This window comes from Trichoplusia ni, chromosome 28, assembly GCF_003590095.1.
Source record: "Trichoplusia ni isolate ovarian cell line Hi5 chromosome 28, tn1, whole genome shotgun sequence".
NCBI classification, from domain to species: domain Eukaryota; kingdom Metazoa; phylum Arthropoda; class Insecta; order Lepidoptera; family Noctuidae; genus Trichoplusia; species Trichoplusia ni.
Genome location: NC_039505.1, coordinates 2,834,933 through 2,851,693, shown reverse-complemented (window position 1 = coordinate 2,851,693; position 16,761 = coordinate 2,834,933). Strand labels below are relative to the sequence as shown.

The 16,761-nt window shown below is 35.9% G+C and overlaps 1 protein-coding gene across 1 annotated transcript; it reads right to left on the bottom strand.

Annotated features, from left to right (window-relative positions):
• Positions 1-3,161: 3,161 nt before the first annotated feature.
• LOC113506062 lies at positions 3,162-11,239 on the bottom strand. The gene is made up of 2 exons (XM_026888920.1): positions 11,078-11,239; positions 3,162-6,041 (listed from the first exon to the last, which is right to left on the bottom strand). The coding sequence occupies exons 1-2, from the start codon at positions 11,086-11,088 to the stop codon at positions 4,325-4,327; spliced, it is 1,728 nt and encodes a 575-aa protein (XP_026744721.1). The 5' UTR covers positions 11,089-11,239; the 3' UTR covers positions 3,162-4,324.
• Between the last annotated feature and the right edge of the window lie 5,522 nt (positions 11,240-16,761).

The window sequence follows — 16,761 nt, the reverse complement described above, 5'->3', positions numbered from 1 at the left end:
CGCGTGGTTAGAAGATATAAGTTAAGATTTATACCGGCCCTGTTTATTCCACATTTTCCATTGTATCTTCGCTTCTATTAGTTGCAGCGTGATGGTATATAGCCTATAACCTTCCTCGATGAATGGTCTATTCAACACAAAAAACACAAAATCTTCAATTTGAACCAGTAGTTACTGATATTAGCGCGTTCAAACAATCAAACTCTTCAGCTTTATATATTAGTATATATAGATATAGATTTTAGTGTACTCCGATAAACGACGAATTCAACAATATCGGTTTCTTAGTCCAATAGATATGTCATTTCAAAAATTAAAATGTTGTGTCTCAAATTCTCTCTACTAGCATTTGGGTCTCAAGAGATCGCAATACTCAAACGAAAACCTGAGACTATCACAAACGATGCTCAAATATACGAACATTGAACCAAAAGTAGTCTTATCGATATGTTAAATAAATTGCTTCTGTAAGCATGCAACATATTGTAATCCTCTGATAAGAATAATAAGCTTATCGAAGAATTTACAAATATTTTCGACCAGTTTTTGACCGCAGTTTATTCCTCTTTGACAATTTTCAAAATAAATACTATATTTGACCTGTTTTCTGTCATTATGTAGCTATCAGTCAAAGAAAACATTCCAAAGCAGGTCAAGTCATATATTTTTTCTTTCAATAAAAAAACCCTTTTACATTATTACGACGTTTATAGACTATCTATAAAGGAAAGAATTATACATTATATTTAAGTATAAAACGAGAGATAATAATAAGATCCAAAATTTAGAGGAAAAAGATAACAATTTTACCCGAACAGGATGTGTTTATTTGAGCACAATACTTATGTAAAGTCGACCGCAAATTAGTGTTAACACTGACCTTGTAACGTTGTTATATCATAGTAATAAGGTCCATTTTCGTAATACATTGATGCTATGATTTGGTCTAGCGTACACTAATAAAAATGCTTAAGATGAGTCACGAAGAAAGAATCCCAATTTTCTAGTATTGAGCTAGCTCGTATAAGATTTTAAAGACTTATTGTGGAAAAACTCACGATAAATCAATGTTAATTGATAAGAACCAGAGAAACCGCTGCTTCGTTGCGTACCAAAAACAAACAGGTTTTTTATATGGGTGTACCTTCCTCGTCGGTTTGACCTCGCGACTCGTTCGTTAAGTCATATAGATTTGCTGACAAAAAATACTTCTTAACTTTTAATTAAAACTCTGGCGCCGTGAATCTGACCTTGTTAAGTGAAATTCCGTGTGAATAGTTACATTTTTGTCTAGCAGACAATAGGCAATACGGTTAACAATGAATCTTACATTAATATCCTTTATGTAAAAACAGAAACACGAACAGTAACTAAAACGAGAATAAAATGTACCGTTGTGTTATGTTCGATATGACTGAGTAGTACCAGCTAGCGATTTTATTCCCAAGCGTCGATGTTTCTTTCACTTATTTCGCAACATCCAGACATACCAAAAATATTTACTATACAGTTTGATGAAATATTCTTGTCCATCACAAGCTCTTCATAGAATGAAAACAGTTACGTTTTCCTTAAACAAAAATACGAGTAATCATAAAGGCTAAACTAGTTTTTCTTTAAAACTCACATTAGACAGAATACTTTCTATGTTCAGGTCATAAGCTTAATAGTCTCTACAATTGAGATATTCCTCCCATTCCATAACATATTTTCAGTAACTCAAGCAAAGGTTTTTCTTCATTGAAATAGCTACATATAACTGTTTTTACCTCCAGTATGTCTTTGCAAGGTAAATAAGATAAGTAGGAAAAGTGGGTGCGGGAATTATCAAGTACATGTGTAAATCCCCATCGGCTATGTGACTGGTTTCAATTATTTATTCAAAGAGCTTAACTGGGTAGCAATAATTGCGTAATATTATTTTTTAACTAAATATGCTTTTAATTCTGTTTTAAAAGTTTCCGATTAAGTAAAGGAATATTCTATGGTAAAAGCCAAAATTTGATAGAGTTCTTCTTGCTTTAAAAGTACCAAGAGTTTAAAATCTAAATGGCTGTCCGTTTAGTAGAAATAACATAAATTAGATAAAGAGTTAGAGAGTTACAATTATTGTTGCAGAAAAAATACTCAATTAGAAAAGAAAAATCTATAATGAATAATAAACACACCCATGTGTCTTCATCGCATTATAGAATATTAAAAATATATATACCATATTTAAAACAGCTTTAAAACCATTACCTACAGAGTTTACCCTAATGCGAGAGCTAAGAACTTATATTATTAAATAAAACCATTTAATAACATTAAGATGTGTTAGATCGATGCGCAGTACAGCGCGTGGGATTCGAGGTCAGATATTTGTCAACAGAATATATTATTTATAGCTCTTCTAAAAAACCGGAACATTTAGACAACATTCAAATCTTCTATGAAAAAGGAGAGCAAGCTTTATGTGATCTTTGAGATGGTTTAGACAGCGTTCATTTATTTTATTCTTGTTAGAGATTTTTTTTTTCATATAAGCTTTCCCTAGAGACTACATTCAATCTGGTGAAATCCAATGGTATTTTTCAAAACTCATTCCCAATTTATCGCGGTATTTAGGACGCGAATAAATAGGTCTATAACCTCTTTCGTTCATTGTCAATAATTAAAGATATTTACTTAGATAATCTATGGTATTAATTCATTCTAAATCTTGTATCTATCACCGCCACAGGCTAACATTATAAGGTGGCGATAGGCTACCTGAATCTGAGATACTGATACAGATATCAAATAGATGCTATAATACTTAATTCCTAAACAATATCCTGAGCTAAATGTAATGAGTATCTATTGTAATAGTATCAACATTCGTACTGAACCTAGGATAGTAAATATAAATGTAATTACTTCAAGAAACATGAACTGAGATCTAGTGCATAACTGAAATGTTAATGACCTCAACATTTGCCAAATGCCTGACTTCCACCCAACAAACAGATCTAAAATGTTCTTGGAAGCTTGCTCTATGCATTTTTCATGTGGAAAATATGTGTCGTGTTTTGTTTTGATCAATGGGTCAATGATCTCGACGAATAGAAAAAAAAATTGAATCGCGCTTAATGTTATTTAATTGTTATTAATATATATATTTTTATTGAACTAATCAGAATTTTAAATGAACTTTTCGACTATTATTTTTAGGCCTTTTGAGCTTCAAACGAGCTACAAAAGAAAATGATTTTGAACATACTCAAAAGTTTACGTCGTAATTTATCCCTTACGACACTGGGCGTGGCTAATAAATATATATTTTTTGACCTAAAAGACCACATTATATAAAAAAATCATTTCAGACACTCATTATTGACGGTGAAGGAGATTAAAAGATTTAAATCCAATACAATAGAATCCCCTGTCTCTACCCTGACTCTCCAAAAGCTAGTGTTAAAACGCCTACAAAATCGGCTTCTATATACACATTAAAATATTTTTCATTTCTTAACATGTAACGATAAACATAATAATATTTCCTGGGTTGCACTGCAGCTCTCTCCGACTCTACAAGCTGAGTGATTTTACGATTTCAGAAATTATTTCTTAATGATCTGTTTATTACGCAAGCTGTTTTACTTTATGAACTGTGACAAATGTGAGTCATCGTCCTTCCTCACATACATATTCATGTACCTACTTACCTGTATGAATATGCAATTATTTCGCGTGTAAGAAGAATTGGTGATGTCTTTCTATGCATCGGTATGTCGCAGAGTAATTAGCATATCCGACAATGAAATAGATTTCAGTTTAAGTATTCGACCATATTCATAACTTATGAGACTTGAATTCCAGCTGTGCACGTTAAAGGAACGGTAAAGTGCTTTTTAACCTTATTATAAGGAAAAACATGCACATAAACAACTGACGAAATCAATTGTAAATAAAAAGAAGAAAATTTAACAATCATTTTATGGTACTTAATATTTACTTAAATACATATCCATATAAAAGTGTATAATAATAAATAATAAATTGATGCCACTCATGGTAATTACGTATACTGCAGACGGCAGATAGAAAAAAAACCAAAAATGATTTTAAATGCTAATTTATTACTTATAAAAATTACAATAATTAATGCGTGAGACCTACTCGATATTAGAAATAGGAATGCATACAATTTTGAGTTAATAACTAATTACAAATTTCGCTACATCAGCGGTTCATGACGATTTACGTCATTCAGACAGTTTCTATGCAGCTGGCGGACAATAACAGGAAATGCAGCGTCGATGATATCCATTAAGGCTCCATACTTAACACCTCCACCCATAGATCAGCAACTATTTTTGACCATATTAAGAGAAAATGTTGCTGGAAAGTCATCTCGTTTTCTGGTATTTTTCTTGACGTCTTCGTATGTATGTATCTCAAGAGATGACTGCTTTTCTTTATCTTCTGATTTTAGTCTCCAACATTTGTATTTGCGAATTAATCTCAGAGTGAAAAATAGGATTGCGCCCAGTAATATGACGTATAGTGGGATGGTTGTGTGGTACAGGGCAGTTGGTTGAATCTCCTCGATGTCAATAGGTTTTCCCAACATGAATTTAGTTTGGATGCTGTGTAAGTCTTCCAGATCGATCGAGCTGAAATTGATGTGGGTAGAGACGGCAGTCAGATTCATTTCATCGTATGGTATCTTCGCTAGTTTCAATGGTTGACCCTTTATCGCGTTGTCATCGTTTATTATAGTTAATTCTGGAGTCTGTAGATAGCAACCCATAGGGATGGTTACGAGGTAGCTTCCTTGAAGTGTGTTGAAGTCCTTTCTCCCACATGCCAACTGAACTTTGGTAGGTTCGGGTAGAGACAGCACGTAATGTTGGTCGTCTAATTTTTCTACTGCTTCCTTGATGAGAGATATCTTCGTGAATTGACAAGTATTCTCTAGACTCTGATGAACGATGAGTTTCTGAATACAATCAGGTTTCGACTGGATCTGCTGGCCGGTCTTCTTTTCGCAGAGATAAGTACTGCTATACTTCGGGCATTCAGCCTCTATGTACACGAACGATTTCTCATCTGTTGCTATATAAGGAGAGGAAGGAATAAGGGCAAGTTGTCTTTTGTTGGGTACAATGGATAGTTTGTATAGGTCATATGTATCTTGGGAAACAATTGGAAAATTATATACTATTACTATACGTTTATCGATGAAATAAGATCCTGGCTTGATTAAGCTGTAATATTCTCTAAGTTCTAAATTTAGAATTTGATTTGGAGTATAAAGGGATTTTAATCTATCTATCATTGACTGCAAGGCCTCTATATCAATCATGGAATGATGAGTACTAGATGCGCGTATAAAAGCCATCATATTTTCTAATCTGATTATTTCTAACATTAAATCTTCTACGTTGTTTGTTATAATTCCTAAGATTTGTGCGAATTTCGCAAATTTAATTAAGCTATAGTCCCTATAAGCTTCTTTTTGTAATAGTAGTTCTAAAGTGGCATTAACTCTTATTTGATTTAAAGTTAGTTGTTCTAACACTTTATTGTGTTGGGACATCCACTCTTTGCAAAGACTCAGATGGCTATTAAATTCTGATGTTAATTTGCCTTCGTTGGTCTGTAAGGTTTTAAGAGCCTCGTCGTATTTAAGGGCATCTTGGTAGTCTAAGTTGCCAGTGACACTTTTTACTATAGACCCTAGGCCATCTATAAGACCTCTTTTAACTCTAACAGGTTCTAAAGATTTAATTTGGTGTAGTAATTTGCCAACCTTATTAGTAAGATAATCAATTTGATATTCATAGAGTAGGTAAGTTTCGTTATCGAGTTTAGTCCTAAATGTATTAAGTTGAGTCTGTACAGAGTCGATTTTATTTTCAATATCGTTGAGGTCAATGGGTTGTATAAAGGAATGATAGTGTATGGTTAGTCGTGTCGGTCCCAGTTTGTATGGTAATAGTCCGGGCCCATCAGCTAGGGTCTCAAGTCTTATCTCTTGAGGATGCGTCGCATGTATTGTCAGTAGCAGCAGAGTCCTGTAACAATGTGTTACCTTTAGGAACACGTTTTAGTCGCGCTTTAGCTACGGGCCCACGTTTTTTAGACGTATAGATGTGTATGGGCAGATCTGCTAAGACCGTATCCTGGGTATAGCGTGGTGCTACCTTCTGACGGCTGGCGAGAGGGTTTTTATGAATACTTGCTGCTGAGGGATGTATTCTACTTCAGATTCGCGCGTTTTGTTTCTACTTTCTATTAAAGCCGTACGATTAGCAAGAGATGTTTCATTGATAATTTCGTAGACTTGTTTCATCTGTTGACGATGATTCTGAGCATATTGCTGCAGAATGTGTTCGGTTAGGTCTATGTCAAGCGGGTCCCTTGGATCAAAGTGTCCATTTAGTAGATCGAAAGGTCTGCATTTGGTGAAACTATGTATGGAACTATTGTAGCCTATGATAGCGTATGGCATAAGGTTAACAATTGGTTCATCCTTATGTTGTAGTTTTAGAATTCGAATATGCTCAAGAATTGTGGAATGGAAACGTTCAATATTTCCGTTATCGCTCGGGCTGTGGGGTAAGGTCTTATGATGAATTATCTTATGAATACGTACGAATTCAGAGAATAATTGATTGGAAAATTCGGTGCCGTTATCAGTAACTATGGTTATGGGTAATCCGTGATGAGTGCAAAATCGTAACAATGCCTGTAAAATACTAATAGCGGTGCCATCACGTAGGTGGTATGCCTGACCGTACTTCGTAAATACGTCAATGAACGTTATATATTTCTCATTTTGAACTGTAAATAGGTCCATATGAACGGTCTCTAGAGGTTTCGTAGCTGGGGGTACAATATTAAACTGAGGTCGTATTGGGTTCCTGTCATATTTGGCTTGACCACAGATAGTACACTCATTGATAAATTTAGTGATTTGATCTTTCATCCTGGGCCAGTAATACCTTTTTGAGAGTGCTAGGTAGCATTCATTTATTCCCCGGTGGTTTGTCTTTCCGTCATGGTAATGTCGTATAATGTCTTGTTGTCTAAGATACTCTTTGACATTTTCAAGTTCGACTTTGGTTAACACTAAGTTAAGGGATGAACTTCTGAACGTCTTTTGTATAATAGGGATAATAGAATACATCTTTAAGGGCGGATTTATGATCAGGGCTGTTTTGACTTTTGGGTTAACGTATTCTTTGATGGCACTTATAACATCTTGTTCTAAGTTTGACTCTGATAGTTGGATTGCTATTCGGGTATGACTTTCGAAAGGTTTTGTCACAATAGGTCGTCGTTTTATGTCTCCTACTACGGTAAGATGAATCTGTCTATGAAATCTGTTGAGTGGTTCGTTTGTAATGGGCACTTCCAGAATAGGGTGTTCATCACTAGTATGTACAGTGTCGGTTGTCGAGTTCTGTCTGATTTCGTCTGTGTTTTCGGTTTGTCTTTGAGGTCGAGATGTCTCGGAGGGGTTATTAATCATTGAGCTAAGTTCTTTAATGTTTTCTATTACTGAGTCAATTTCGTCTATTTCCGTGGTATGGATCTCAACACGAGAAAGGGCATCAGCGTTGGTATTAGACTTTCCTTTCTTGTACACTACAGAGAAGTCATATTCACTTAGTCGTAGTCGCCATCTAGTCATTCGTGAGTTTGGGTCTTTTAAGTTCATCATCCACTGTAGTGGTTTGTGGTCAGTCAATATCTTAAATTTTCTACCGAATAAGTAGGGTCTAAAATATTTTGTAGCCCAAACTATAGCCAGTAATTCTTTCTCTATTGTGCTATAGTTTAGTTCGCTCTCATTGAGTGTTCGAGAAGCGTAACAGACGGGTTTGTCGGATCCTATTGGTCCTTGGGATAGTACCGCTCCAATAGCGAAGTTAGAAGCGTCTGTCGTGAGGTTAAATTCTCTGGTAAAGTCTGGGTATTGTAATATTGGGTCGTTGGTTAACAGAGTTTTACAGTGTTCAAAAGCATTTACATATTCGGGACTAAGAGTTACTTTACTACCTTTTTTTAAGCACTGTGTAAGGGGTTTTGTGAGTCGTGCAAAATCTGGAATGAATTTTCGGTAATAACCGAGAAGGCCTAAAAATTGTTTTATTTCCTTAGGGGTCTTTGGAATCGGATATTTTTGAATAGCGGAAATCTTGTCAGGGTTAGGCTTGATACCGTCCCTGCTTATGATGTGACCAAGATAAGCAGTTTCGAGCTTCAAGAATTCGGACTTGTCCATTTGAATTTTGAAGTTACTTTCTCTAAGTCTTTGGAAAACTCGTTCCAGGTTCTCCAGGTGTTCCTGTAGGGAAGTACTATAGACAATAATATCGTCAAGGTAGACGAGACAGATGTTATTTTGGAGACCTCTTAGGACATTGTCCATAACTCTTTGAAAAGTAGATGGTGAGTTTTTTAATCCCATAGGCATTCGAAGGAATTCAAAATGCCCGTGTTCTACGTTAAACGCGGTTTTCGATATATCTTGAGGGTCCATCTCCACCTGATAAAACCCACTTGCCAAATCTAAGGTGGTGAAGTATTGGCACTTACCTAACTTGTCAAGTACGTCACTTATGTTTGGTATCGGGTATTTGTCGTCGATAGTCTTCTCGTTCAACTTACGGAAGTCAACTACGAGACGCCACTTTGTTTCCCAGAAGCGTCGATTTTCTTGGGCACAACCCATATGGGTGAGCTCCATGCAGAGTCTGATGGTCTTATAATTCCTTGGTCCAACATTTTCGTGATTTGGTCCCTAACTTCCTGGCGATGGATGAAGGGGTACCGGTAACTTTTGGTGTACACGGGTACTTCGTCCGTTGTTCTTATACGGTGTTTAATTTTATTAGTGAATGTAAGGGCTTCCCCGTCAATGTAAAATACATCTGAATATCGAGAGCAAAGTCTTAAAAGGTTAGCTTTTTCCTCCTCATTGAGATGGTCTGTACGCAATCGTGATAAAACATCGTCTACACGTTGTGACTGTTCAACTTGTGTGCACTTGATATTGAATAATTCGGCAGAAGCTGGCTGATCCAGGTAAAAAATTACATCATTAGGGTTGGATTCTCTAATTCTACATATCCACGGCCATCTTTTACCATGGTAACGCATTCATGGACAATGCAGTTGCAAAACATTTGTTCTTCTACTAAAACTTCGCCATCCGTAGCGTTAATAGGTATCCTTACTAACTTAGAACTTCTTGCAGGTATCATATCCTCGTACAGGTTGACATTACGAGAGTTATATAGCTTAATGCGGTTAGTTGCAAATTTAGTTATTAGTAAAAAGTCTTTTAAATCTATCTTGGCCTCCCATTTAGACAATAAATCTAGTCCTATTAATCCCATCGAAATAATCATGAAATGGTATATAAATAATTTAATATCTTGGGTTTCGTTAAACTCCTGGAAACATGGTAATGTAATTGAGTGCTCATTTCTACTGACACCGTGTATGTTCGTTATTTCAAATGGGTCGTAATTCACCGAGTAATTGGAAAAGTATTTTTGGACGGCTTGGGGGCTAATAAATGATTGATTGGCACCAGTGTCAATCAAGAATTTTAATGGTGGATCAGAAAATTCTATATATGGTAGTTGTCTTTGTACTGTAGGTTAATATCTATCCTTGTTCGTTTGATGGTTTGGTCGATTGAAAATCCTGACTTTCATGTACATGGCTAGGGCCTGGTTGAGCTTCTGTCTCACTAGCGTCGTAAGGTAAGTCGTAACAGGTCGCGTTTGTGTCATAGTCATAGGGGTTGTTATAATAGTCAGTATAATAGTCGCACCCCTGGTTCGGAATAATAGTCGACCGAGTTATATGAGTCGTCAGACGAGTAGAATTCGTTAACGTTTAATTCGCGAGTTTTGAAGTAATTATTTGGCGGCGGATTCCCGGATTTACGCCAGTCATGTCCCGTCATTACAGGTAAAGTTTTTGGGACAAAATGTTGAACTCCACTCATCGGTTTTACAATTTGATTTGGTGGTGGATTACGTGGTGGTAAGCGGAAAACGTTACTCTGAGGATGATAATTTGGTGGCGGTGCTCTAAGCATCTGTTGAGTTTTAGTAGGCATGCGATTATGATATTGGTTAGGCACATTAAATTTAAAGGGTTGAGGTGGTGGTTGATTGCCACGTTGTCCCATCGGAACCGGCCAGTTAGGTACCGGCGGTCTGTGAATACCTAATGTATTGAATGGGGTCACAGGAGACTGTTGCGGTATAGGAAGCATTTTAGGAGAGCTGTGAGCCCTCGAAGACTCATTGCGTTGCTGCAGATATATTACATTTTAGCTCTTCCTGCACATATTCAAGGGCTTTCTCGATAGTCTCGGGGCGCATACACCTTATACGTGAACCTAAAGGTTCTTTTAGTCCCCGCACAAAAGCCTGCACAGTTACTTTCTTGTAAAGTGCCCGTTTAGCTTCGATAGTCGTTGGTAAAGTCTCATGCAACGTTACATACGTCATTATGGTACTGAATAAGGTTTGGCATTGTTCGTAGAACTCCTGAGGAGTCTTATTACCTTGTGAAGCTAATGAGAGGTCATTATATAAAGCCGTTTCATCGCGCTGGTCTGAAAAGTTGTTAATTAAGATGATCTAATGCTACCCAGGTTTCAGGAATGCCATTTGCGTTTATGGTAGAGGCAGCTGTTCCAGTGACCTTGTTCAAGATGCCATTTAACAAACATAAATTTCCTAACTCACTTCCCGGCTCAGCGCTCGCATATTGCTCTACTAGTTTATCACATATATTTATAAATCTCGTTAAAATATTGGGGTTGCCATTAAATTCCGGCACAAGTCGCAAAGCCTTGAAATTACGTCAGGATCGTGTGGCATTTTTATACTAAATAATCTATCTAAACCTAAGTTTAAATCTGAATTATCTAAGTCTCTATTAATATCAATGATATTCCGGCGAGCCTGGCGTGATGCAGGTTCCCGGGTGTAAAACTTTTCGTGACGAAAAATTTTTAGAGATTAAAGTAACTAGGAATAGAAAGGAAGCAACACGAGAACGATTCAAGTGTACTTACATAAGTTTCATATTGGTTCTTTCTCTGCGAATCGATGTCTGGATTCTCCGCCTGGCTCCGCAGTTGTCCCGTAGATTCAGGATACTCAGGATGTGGCTTGAAAGCCGCCCGGGCGACTCGCGAACGCGAATATCGATATGAGATGACTCTATTGCTCGCGAACCGGCCGCGAGTATCCTACCGACTGCGCCAATTACGTATACTGCAGACGGCAGATAGAAAAAAAACCAAAAATGATTTTAAATGCTAATTTATTACTTATAAAAATTACAATAATTAATGCGTGAGACCTACTCGATATTAGAAATAGGAATGCATACAATTTTGAGTTAATAACTAATTACAAATTTCGCTACATCAGCGGTTCATGACGATTTACGTCATTCAGACAGTTTCTATGCAGCTGGCGGACAATAACAGGAAATGCAGCGTCGATGATATCCATTAAGGCTCCATACTTAACACGCGCGCGTCGGCTCGGCGAGTATAAATATGTCCGATGCGACTGCGCGTGTTAGAAGCCGGTACCAAAATAAAATAAAAAAAAACAGCAATTATAAGGAAAGCTTTATTTTTCTTTTAAAATTATAATCAAACTCAATAACTTACTAATAATATGTAAATCAAGCTCCTATTTATTATATAATTCACATTAAAATATGCCAAGTACACAATTATTTTGCAGGTTACGCAAAGACTAACAAATAAAGAAAATACTTATCTGAATATAATAATACATATGTAGGTACTCAGAGTCGGATCTAACCGACAGTAACAACACTGTTCACGTCTCAGAAGCAAGTCCTCGCGCTGGCCATTCCGCCTCTTTTATATCGAGTAGCAAACAATCCTGTCACTCTACCCCACCTCTGACTACCGGTTGTGACGTAACACAAACACTGAATTTTAAAATAAATAGACAATTTGTACAAATAATTCTCAAATATTATAAATCACATTTTAGCGTAATTAAACACAATATTTTTTGTAATTACTTATTACTAATTTAAATTATTAATCTGGAAACATCTCACACGGCCATTCTGAACATTACTTCGCTCTCGAAGTAATCTTAAATTATCTCTTCATCAGATGAGCCGTTGTCTGTTAAAGCTGAAAAGTCAATATTGAACTTGTCGTGATTGGTTCCACTATATGCTGGTTATAGTGTCTAAACCTTTCACCAAGTCAATTACTCCAGCAATGCAAACTCATAGTTCATAGGCTGGACTGTCGTGATCGGTCCCACCATGTGCTGCATCATGGTGTCCAGACTTCACACCAGGCCACCTTTGCAGCACCCAATGATTTATCATCAATGATCACAATAATTATACGACAATATCAACATCTCACACGGCCTTGTCATTCTTGTCGTGTTGGGTTTTTTACACCCTCCACCAAGTTGATATGGACCCCATTTTAAACCGATGTGTATTCTTAACACTCGACTCACACACATACACACACACACATACATAACTGTCTTATTAGTGAGCTCACTATATTTACAACTATTCATCTCTCAAAAGTAAATAAAAAAAATGTCATACCTTGTTCAGCTGTCTGGTTCTCTTCAGACCATTCGCCTTGCCACTTTCTCAGTTTTTCCTTTGCAATAATGATGTTGTGTAATCGGCCTTGTCCACGTAATCGGTACCTGTCATTCTGAAGTATTTCTATAATTTAATAAGGTCCTTTGAACTTGGGACTGAGTTTGCCGTGGCGGCGATGGTCTTGACAAACATAGACAATGTCTCCTATTTCATAATTAACGTTATCCCGCCTTGTAGTATCAAAGCGTGATTTGTATTTTTCTGCTACCAATGTCATTTTGTTATATGCCAGAACCCTATCAGCCCTAACATCAATTATTTGATTTACATTTGACGGACCAGGTTTTTCTATAAGAAAAGTATTAACAAACAAAATGTTCTTGAAATTAACTTAGCATTACGGAGAGGTCAAGTTAAATTCAGGTCTCAATTACACCAATTGTCTAGTGATCTTGAATTATGTAGGTCTATGTATGATAGGGACACACAATCACTTCAGGAACAATTAATTCAGAAAGAGGTTTCCCTGAACAGTATATTTAATAAATATACATCATCTCAAAAAGACTTGCAGGAGCGTATTGTGGAAGCAGGTGAACTTGTGGATCTGGTTAAGTACAATGCAGAGCGCTATGAGTCTCTTACAAACAATCTTTGCTGTACTTGCCATGGTTCCTCTCTCCTGTCTGACCCCCCTCAGGCAAACGTAACTCCTGTAGTGAGTAAACCATTAGGGTCGGACACAGTGCATAATTCTATAACATTAAATGAGACTTCATATTACATGTTTTGATAAGTTAGGTCGAAATCTTGGTAGTCTAACTAACTCATACTCAGGGAGTTCAATTACTAATACCTGGGATCAGCATCAGAAAGCTGACAAACATGATTTTAAAATCAGAAATTAATTTGGGTTCCACTATTGTCCTACTGTATGGCAACAGTTTAAATGTAAATAGAGAGGACTTGATAGAATGTGTCCAACTGATGCTAGATATGAACAATAAAAACAAATGTAAATTTATTATTGGAGCTTTACCATATGGCAATAATTTATCTAGGACTCAAAATGAACACATTTATAATTTAAATAAGCTTCTGTCCACGTTATGCCACCACCATAATAATGTTATTGAAATGATTGGCATAAACAAGTTTACTAGTAGATTTAAATTAACTAAATATACAATGTATATGCCTATTAAATGTAAGAGACAAATTGCTAAGCTTTTAGCATATAATTTACAATATGACACTGGTACTAATAGGATACTTAAGACTTTGGATTGTGTTAGTAGTATTACTAATACCTCTTTTGACACATCTAGTAGTTTAAACTACTAGATGGGACAAAGGGTGGCCCTCATCAATTAAATGTTGTGCATCAAAACATGCAGGGCCTCTCCGGCAAGGATTTAGAATTAAGTTTATTTATAGAAAACTATAGTGTTCAGGTGTTATGTTTGACTGAACATTGGTTAAAAACCCACGAAATTGGTTGTTTTAATTTCGATGGTAATTCTATACAAAGTGCGTTTGTAAGAAAAACTGCTATTCGCGGAGGGTCTCTTATTATTGTCTCAAACACTATTAAATGTAAAGAACGATCAGACATTGTTAGTCTTTCTATCGAGCGCACTATTGAGCTGTCTTGTGTTGAGCTAGAGCGATATATTATACTTTGTGTGTATAGGCCCCCTATAGGAGACTTTAATGTATTTGAAGCGGTGTTAGAGGACTCTCTTAATAAAATTAGGTCAAGCAGGAAAAATATAATTGTTTGTGGAGATTTTAATGTCAATATACTTGAGGTTACTATGAACACTAGTAGACTACTTAATCTTTTTAAGTCATATAACTTAACTAACCTTTTCTTTGAGCCCACTAGAATAACTTCATCCTCTTCAACTTGCCTTGACAATATATTTAGTAATTCTGATGCTATTAATAAAAAAGTTTTAAGCGATATAACATAAGATCACTGTGGACAGTTGGCTAGTTTTCCACATTTAAGCTTAAATAAGTTTAGAAAAATTGAATGTAGACCACATAAAGTCAGTTCTTGCAATCGTTTTAAAGAAAAGGTAGTTTCTAAAATAAATCCTTCTATTTTAGAATTAGAGAATCCTAATGACATCTATGGAGCTCTTTTCGACCGTATTAAATTCGAATTTGAATCTACATTTAAAATAAAAACTTTAAATGTTAAGAATACAATTGCACCTTTTAACCAATGGGCTACCGCGGGTATTTAAAAAAGTAGAACAAAATTGTATGAGCTTTATGGAATGAAAAAATATAAGTTTGATATACCGTTTTTAAAATATGTAAGATTATATTCGAAAACTTTAAAAAAAGTATGCAACATGGCTAAGTCTAAATTTATTAGTGAAAAAATTAAACTTTCCAATAATAAAATTAAAACTACTTGGGATTTAATCAATAACGAAACGGGTAAATCTGTCAAACGTGACAATCAATTTGAAATTATTAGTAATGACAAATTGATAAATAAACCTTTAGAAGTGGCTCAAAAATTCAATGACTTCTTTGCTAACATTCCGATGGCGACAACTAGCTCCTTAAAGTCATCCGCGGCTGCTGCAGGAAAATTCTTATCAAGTAGTGTCCAAAAATATAACTCTGTATTCACTTTTGAGCATATAAACCCTAGGGATGTATTAACAACTTTTAAATGTCTAAACCAAAAAAATACTGGCGACTTCTGGGGTATTTCTGTTTAGTTAATTAATAATATTATAGATTTCGTCGCTCCATATCTTTCCGTAATTTTTAACAAGTGTATCGATTCAGGTATCTTCCCCGACCTCATGAAGTACAGTAAGATTATACCCTTGTTTAAATCCGGAAATAAAAGTGAAGTAAGTAACTTCAGACTCATTTCTGTTCTACCCGCGTTTAGCAAAATTTTTGAGAAAATAATACTACAGCAGTTATTGAGACATTTTAACTCTAATAAAATACTTCACTCGGAACAATACGGTTTTACCAAGGGTCGTTCAACAACAGATGCAGGTGTAGCCTTACTTAAGCATATCTACAATGCCTGGGAGAACTCACAGAACGCCATAGGGGTGTTCTGTGACCTTTTCAAGGCGTTTGACTGCATGGATCATGGCACACTACTCTCTAAACTTAGTTACTATGGCATACATGATATGGAATTAAAATTATTAGAATCGTATTTGAAACGGCGCGTTCAACATGTAGATGTCAGTGGCGTGAAATCTGGACCTCTTCCAGTTAAATTAGGCGTTCCCCAGGGATCAATACTAGGCCCTTTCTTATTCCTGGTGTATATAAATGACCTGCCATTCTATTTAAAAGGCATCTGTGACACTGTACTTTTTGCTGACGATACTTCACTTATATTTAAAGTAAATAGAAATAGAAGTAGATTTGATGATATTAATGACTCACTTTCTTTAGTTACCAATTGGTTTGCCGTTAATAATTTGGTACTTAACGCTAAGAAAACGAAATGTATAAAATTCGCGATGCCAAATGTAAAAAATTTAGGCCCTAATATTGTCGTTAATAATGAGATATTGGAGACGATAGAATCAACAGTGTTTTTGGGCATTACAATTGATTGTAAACTTAAATGGGCACCCCACATTTCATGTCTTGCAAGCAAGGTAAGAAAATTGACCGATGTGGACACAGCTCATCTTGTTTATTTTAGCTACTTTCATAGCGTCATGTCGTATGGTATACTGTTGTGGGGTAAAGCTGCAGAAATTGAAACTGTCTTCGTTCTGCAAAAACGAGCTATTAGGTCAATATATCAGTTGGGCTCTAGGGTTTCTCTTAGAGAACACTTTAAGGAAGTTGGCATTTTGACTGTCGTTTCCCAATTCATTTTAGCCAACATATTATATATTCGACAAAACATTACTTTATACACAAAAAAATGTGATGTACATAATATCAATACTAGAAATAGGCACAAATTATGCAGTTCCGCTCACCGGCTACATAGGGTACACAACTCGTTTGTAGGGCTTGGTATTCGTATATATAATAAATTACCCCGAGACATGCTAGACTTGCCCTTTAATTCATTTAAGTCTGTAGTAAAAACTAAGCTCTGTAAAGAGGCGTACT